General features: G+C 34.8%; 1 protein-coding gene across 1 annotated transcript; it reads left to right on the forward strand.

Moving 5' to 3' along the window:
- Positions 1 to 948: 948 nt before the first annotated feature.
- LOC131636227 (protein MAIN-LIKE 2-like) lies at positions 949 to 6,644 on the forward strand. The gene is made up of 4 exons (XM_058906867.1): positions 949 to 1,286; positions 1,366 to 2,024; positions 6,341 to 6,461; positions 6,552 to 6,644. Exons 1-4 carry the CDS (start codon positions 1,113 to 1,115, stop codon positions 6,642 to 6,644), a joined length of 1,047 nt encoding a protein of 348 aa, XP_058762850.1. The 5' UTR covers positions 949 to 1,112.
- The last annotated feature ends 245 nt before the right edge of the window (positions 6,645 to 6,889 follow it).

Genomic DNA, 6,889 nt, shown 5'->3' on the forward strand with positions numbered 1-6,889 from the left:
AAGTTTCCAATTAGTATTTAAGCTATTAAAAATTAGTATTTAAGTTATTAAAAATTAGCAAAATAAAGGTGTTTCACCGATTATAAATAAAGGTGTGTGTGTGTGTGTGGAGTTGAAGTACCAACTCTTTCTTCATTCTTACTGCAAACACTGAAAATGAACTCAGTTTGGGCTGTCGTTTTTTTTGAGGAAGGTAGTCACATGCGTGTCTGCCTTAACCCCCATTGGAATTTCCAGAGAATTGTTAGAGCCATCAACACCGGGTTTCGTCAACTAGATGGTCCGACCAGAAAAGTTAAACAGATAGATTACCGTTGTCCATACATTACATTGACGGATAATAATCCAGAAGGCACCTACATGTATTATTGGGACCGCGTGAAAGACGATGTGGACGTGGATCTAATGTTTTGGACACATAGTGGAGAGGTTAACCGAGGCGTTGAAGATCCACTTGTTCTTGCAGTGATACTCGAGTAGTTTAGATTAAGTGTTGTTGTGTTTGTTGCAATGATCGAGCGTGTACTACAAGTTGTTATGTGTTATTTTCTTAGATGTTTTTAGTTTCTGTGCTGGTTATTGTCAATGTACCTTTTTAATTAATGAATGAATTAATGTTTTCCATAACATATATATATATCTGCGCTATTTTAATATAAAAGTCTCAAAAGCTATTATAGTTGTATGTTTTAAATGAATTCACACTAATGATAATGCATGTCACAAATTATGATATGGAATTAAAATCTATTATAACATAACATTTTCAAAATGTAACATAAATATGAAGAGACCAGACTAATGCACGCCATAAGAGAACCTCGTCCCCACCTATTACACAAGGCTAATGCATGCAAGAAATGAACCAATAATTCTGCACAAGTCACTGTATATGACGTGACAAGACTCTGCAGGGAATCTCGTCCCCACCACCGACATGAAGTGACAAGACTCTGCAGGGAATCTGGTCCCCACCACAGACTTGACGGGACAAGGCTCTGCAGGGAATCTCGTCCCCACCACAGACATAACGTGACAAGACTCTGCAGGGAATCTCGTCCCCACCACCGACATGAAGTGACAAGACTCTGCAGGGAATCTCGTAATAACCTATGCATTTTGGCTATAAATATGTTCCCAAACTTGTTCATTTTCTTCATCACCTCTTATACTATCATCAGAGCAACTTAGCATCAGAGCAACTTTGTGTTTCATCATCAACAAACATGTCTCTCCTAACTATGGGTCAAGAGCACCGAGGCACCATTGCAAACATTGCGACCTATGTAAGTTTTAGTAAACACTTAATTTTTTTTACTTAAATTTACTAATTTCAAATACTTATGGGAGGTGTTTTTTTTATAGGATGTCACGAGATTTAGGACCCGTGCTGGTAAGATGATTGCTCCTGACCCTTTGATTGTGGACTACGTTAAACGTGCGGGATTTGGTGAGGTAATGAACTTAACACATACCTCAGTTGATATGAAGTTTATATTAGCATTGTGTGAGCGTTGGAGGCCTGAGACTCATACTTTTCACCTTCCAATGGGTGAATGTACCGTCACTCTAGAGGACGTGTACATGTTGTTGGGTCTCAGAACAAATGGAAAGGCAGTGTATGGAAATGTCCAACAACCAAACGCCCTATGCGTCGAATTGTTGGGTGTGGATTTAATAGAGGGTGAGGGGCAACAAAGGGGTAGGGGCCAAGGTATAAAGCTTGCTGGCCTTCAGGAAGCTTATGTTGGGATTCAATTGGATCAGTTTTCTGACGAAGAAACTATACTGCGGAAAACTAGGATGTATATTATGTTGTTGTTTGGTAGGTTTCTATTTCCCGAAGGCACGGGAAATAGTGTTAATTTTATGTACTTGTGTTTACTTGGGGACATTGATGCAATAAAGACATATAGCTGGGGTTCGGCTGTGTTGGCATACCTATATAGTTCCTTATGCAAATGTGCAAAAAAGGATGTTTGTACATTTAGTGGATGTGCATTCTTGCTACAAACATGGGCATGGTGGAGGATGCCGATATTGGCCCCTGCAAATCCAAACAGTTACGCCTTCCCTTACGCTTCAAGGTAACGTTTGGATCTTATTTTAATTATTGCTTTTTATTCCATCATCATTGTAACTATATTGATTTATATCTTTTAATGTGTTTAGGTTCAATGCACTCGGAATGGATTGGTCCAAAACGCCTGATTCCAAAATCATTTTCTACCGCCAGCTATTAGATCGACTAGGACCCCAAGAAGTAATACCTCTAAAAATGTCCATTTTCTAAATATATTTTTAAAAATAACTATCTTCTATATTCTGAAATTAATATTATTTGCTTTGCAGTTTATTTGGCGTCCTTACTTGGAATTGGACCACGTACCCGACCTTGACGAGGCGGCTATTTGGACAGCAAAATCACCCATCATACGGTTCACCACTGTGGAGATGCACCCGAGTGACCGTGTGAAGCTCCAATTCGGCATGCATCAAGGTATCCCTGACCCACCTGAGCCTGACTGTTTGGGACGTTGGCATCTTGCGAAGGTTAGCGAACAGTGGTACGTACAAAATTACAAGTCCTTTGCCATAGAGCAGCGTAAAATATGGGCTCGTCGATCAAAAACGGTTCTAGAATTTCCTGTGGCGCCGGGAGAAATGAAGCCAACTGTTGAGTATATAAACTGGTACAGGACCGTCACAAATCCAGAAATGATTGTGTCTGCCCCTTTCTATTTAGCTGACCCGCGAGCACAACCTCCATATTTTGGAGGACAACAACAACCACCACCAAATTACCACCAACAACAACAACACCCACCGCCACCAAATTACCAACAACAACAACAACCACCACCAAATTACCAACAACAACATTACCCACAACAACACCAACAACAACAACAACAACAAAGTTACCACCAACAACCAATGCAACCACAAACACCTTTTTACCAACAACATTCCCAACAACTCCACCCGTTTTTTTCATCCCAAACTCAACCACAAAATCAACAATTCCATGCAGGGAGCTCTTCTAGATCACATTTTCAGGAATTCCATGCGGGGGGCTCTTCAAGATCACCACCAATGACCCCCGACATGGGCATAGAAGAAGAATACCCGCAATACACCACATTCGACCAACACACATCACAGTACCCCAGCCAACAATTTGACTTCAACACACCGCCACAACCATTGTATTTTAACCAAACCGGATCCACCATCGACTTCCAAAACTTCCAGGCTGCACCCACTAGGAGAAATTTTAACCCGCCTAGACACAGCTTCGACAGCGCCGCGGGCACCCGCCTATCATATGGAGGGAATTCTATAGGTCAAGATGTTGAAGACCCAGGTTTCATTCAGGGACCGTCGACTATGGCACAAGACGTACCAAATAGAGGGGGGCGTCGTCGCGGGAATAGGGGGGCATTACCAACTCGTGACCCATCTACACGACCCATTCGACAACCTCAGTGTGGATCGTACCATGGTCCACGTGGCGCGCAATAAGATTTTTATTTGTATCTTGAATGTATTTTGTAATGTTTTTAATTATAATGTATTTGTATCGTTAATGTTTTTTGAAATGTCTTTAATTTTAATGTATTTCTATCGTCAATGTATCGTTATTGTATCTTAATATATAATTATTTTAACGAATGTCCAACTTATATTTTAATGTATTTAATATTTTTTAAAATAATATTATTTTTTTTCAATATTATATAATCTTAAAATTTATTTTATAATATAAATATAACATTGTTTTACTAACCAACTTCACAACTATATTAACCACAAAAATATAACTTATTGATTAATTATTTTACTTATAATTCATTAACTACTTCCACTACTTCATTGACCAATAAAATATATATTATTAACCATGTTCAGAAACTAAATTATAAATAAGTTAATTAACATTTATATTCCAAAAATAATTTTAACAAGATAGATAAAAAAAAACAATATAAAAAATTTATTGAAAAATTGTTGTTAAAAAAAAAACTAAAAAAAAAAACTAACAAAAATTATTAGAACATTGTAGTTATTAAAAAAAAATACTGAAAAAAATTAGGTGAAATTAATGTTAAAGAAAAAAAAATTACAAAAAAAAAAAGAAAAAAAAAATAAAGGGGGGGTGTTGTCGCCAGGGGGGGTGGCGACAACACCTAAAATTAACACATGGGCGCCAGGCCCACTGGCGACTGCATTGCAGGCCCAGTGTTGTCGCCACCCCCCCTGGCGACAACGTGTGTTTTTTAAAAAAAAAATGACATTTTTGTAATTTTTTTGAAAAGTTTGTTATTTTTGAAATTTTTTTTAAAAAAATGGTTATTCAAAAAAAAAATTCTGTTTTTGTTATCGTTTGAAAATAAATTGCTAGACGAAATAAATTATAATAATTTAACTAAGAATTTATATCTCAAAATCTAAAATTTAAGTTAATATTATTAATTTTGTAAAGATTTCACTATTATATTATCTTCAAATCTTCCAACCACAAGTATATCTTGAAATTTCAAGTGAAATAAGTTTTGGGCCCTTATAAAATAATATTAAATTTTGTCTTTGGTCCCTATAAAAAATAACATGTTTTGATTCCTACAAAATTATTATGTATGTAGTTGTAGTATCTACTATTAAACCAATGTGTATTTTTGAATAATTATTGTGCATACATGTTTAGAACGTTTTAACAAATTCCTTGAAAAAAACTCAAAATTTGATTTCTAAGTCAAGACTTCCATTACTTTTATCATTATCGGTTGAAATTTAAAAAATTCATATTTAATTTTTTTCATTTTAAAAAATTCTAAAGTTTAGTAAATAAATATTTTACAGTATTTTAAACAAGTATAAAAAATTTATCCAATAATTTAAAAATTAAATGGTAATTAAATATTTTCAAATTTTTAGAAAATAACAAAGAATAAAACTACATGCATAAAATTTTTGCAGGGACTAAAATATGTCATTTTTTTAATAGGGACTAAAAATAAAATTTGAGATATTTAAATGGAGCAAAAATATATTTAACCCTGAAATTTATTGGTGAAACCACAGTTGGTGATAACAACAAACATCATATCACAGTCAAAGTTATTATCTTCACTCTATTATGTGATGTTATAAGCAAAAAATGGAAAAAAAATGATGCTTTGATAGGTAACAAGGTTTATTTTTCCATCCAATTTATTTTATTTGCATGTGTTGATTTGCGTCTGTTAAGTTCCATGAGTCAACCTAATGATTTCATGGTATTTGAGCAAATATCATTGGTACGGTGGACAAAGTTGGTTATACACAAATCCAAACTGGTGGCAAAAAAACTACATGTCAACATGGTTTTACGAGACCTTAGGTATGTATGTTATCTACCAACTTATTTGTGATACATGCTTAACTTTGTATGGGCTAAACTTTTTGTATACCTATGTAGCAACAACATTATCGACTGAACTCTATGAAAAACATATGTGTCACAATTCATTAAATTCAATCAACAAAAAACTGACACATCCTCTCCAACTGTCATATTGATGCAATATGCCAAAGTAAAAGAAGAAGGTTTGAAATACTACATTTGAATTATTTTTTTGGGGTCATACATACAATTTTTTTTTATGATTAATTTGTTTTTATGTGTAATGCAGGAAAATATCCACTTTCTGTTACAAATACATACAACATTACTAAACTTTTCATCAACGAAGATTTGAAACTAATCAATGATTTCTTTCGAAGGTGCACACATTTTCCACAACTTATCTTTAGTGTTCTTTTCGTACATCTATGTGGTGTGATTGACATAAATTAACTCTTTAAATTTCTTTTAGCATCCCTAAGGACTTATTGGTTAATCGGATCAACCAGCTTAGTTTGCAGTCTTAAGTGTGGTCACAAAACTCTGCAAACTCTCCGCTTATGCCTTACCAAAAGTTCATGTCAAATGTTGTTGTCCTTCCTATCAATGAGATTAAGCTACTAAAATTTGTATGTACTATTAAAAACTTTTTATCATTTTACTCTTACTTAACTTTTTTCACAAACATTAACTTACATGTTTAAATTGCATAATACTTTAGGTGTTACAATTGCTTCAGTTGATAAGCTCATTGCATCCTAATACGGTTAGTATTACCATGCATGTTATTAATGTCCTAACATTACAAATGGAGACAACCCACCTTTCAAATGTCAATCAGAACATTTAACTGAAGCTGAAATATTTAGGTTACATTTAGTTTCAACTCTTGCACTTTTTCCATTTTGGCGCATTACATTATTATGTTGTAATTTATGTTTCCAATTTCTACAGGTACAAAATTCAAATTAAGGTTGTTCATTCTGGAACACGTTGTAAATTTTTCTTATGGGACCAAGAATGGGAACAACTTTTGGGACTTTCTGCAGCTCAGCTGCGGAGTACAATGAGTGAGGTTTTATACAACTGTTTTCAAACATCAACTATTTAATGTACGACTACCATTAAATTGTCTAAGTTAACAAATATACAACATTTTATTTAGGATGAGGTTACTGATCCACTTGAGTTCCCATTAGCACTTGACAAGTTATTGGGTAGCAAAATTGCCTTTAAGGTGAAGTGGCATCCGCTTTAGGATGGCTGTTCTGTTGTTTCAATAATTGAAGATAATAGCGTGATCAAACAGGTAAAGGCGCCATGGGATACAGAGCCCGTACCTATCTCTGAGACCCTGCCCACTGTTGGAGCGGTAAAGCGGCAAGCAACAAAAGTTTTTGGAAATATTTATCCGGGAATTTATCGTGTCCACAGAGATTGGTGATACCAAATTGCCGTTCGACGGATTCTTAGTTATGAGTTTGGTTTTGAATGAATTTAAAT

The sequence above is a fragment of the Vicia villosa genome, unplaced genomic scaffold (assembly GCF_029867415.1).
Source record: "Vicia villosa cultivar HV-30 ecotype Madison, WI unplaced genomic scaffold, Vvil1.0 ctg.001670F_1_1, whole genome shotgun sequence".
Taxonomy (NCBI): domain Eukaryota; kingdom Viridiplantae; phylum Streptophyta; class Magnoliopsida; order Fabales; family Fabaceae; genus Vicia; species Vicia villosa.

Bases quoted from the DNA above. Each gene is read 5' to 3' on its own strand.
- LOC131636227 (XM_058906867.1), top strand. From the start codon at position 1,113: ATGCATTTTGGCTATAAATATGTTCCCAAACTTGTTCATTTTCTTCAT. The intron at 1,287-1,365 runs GTAAGTTTTAGT...TTTTTTTTATAG, and splicing joins TTGCAAACATTGCGACCTAT to GATGTCACGAGATTTAGGAC. The intron at 2,025-6,340 runs GTGGAGGATGCC...CAATTTCTACAG, and splicing joins TTGCTACAAACATGGGCATG to GTACAAAATTCAAATTAAGG.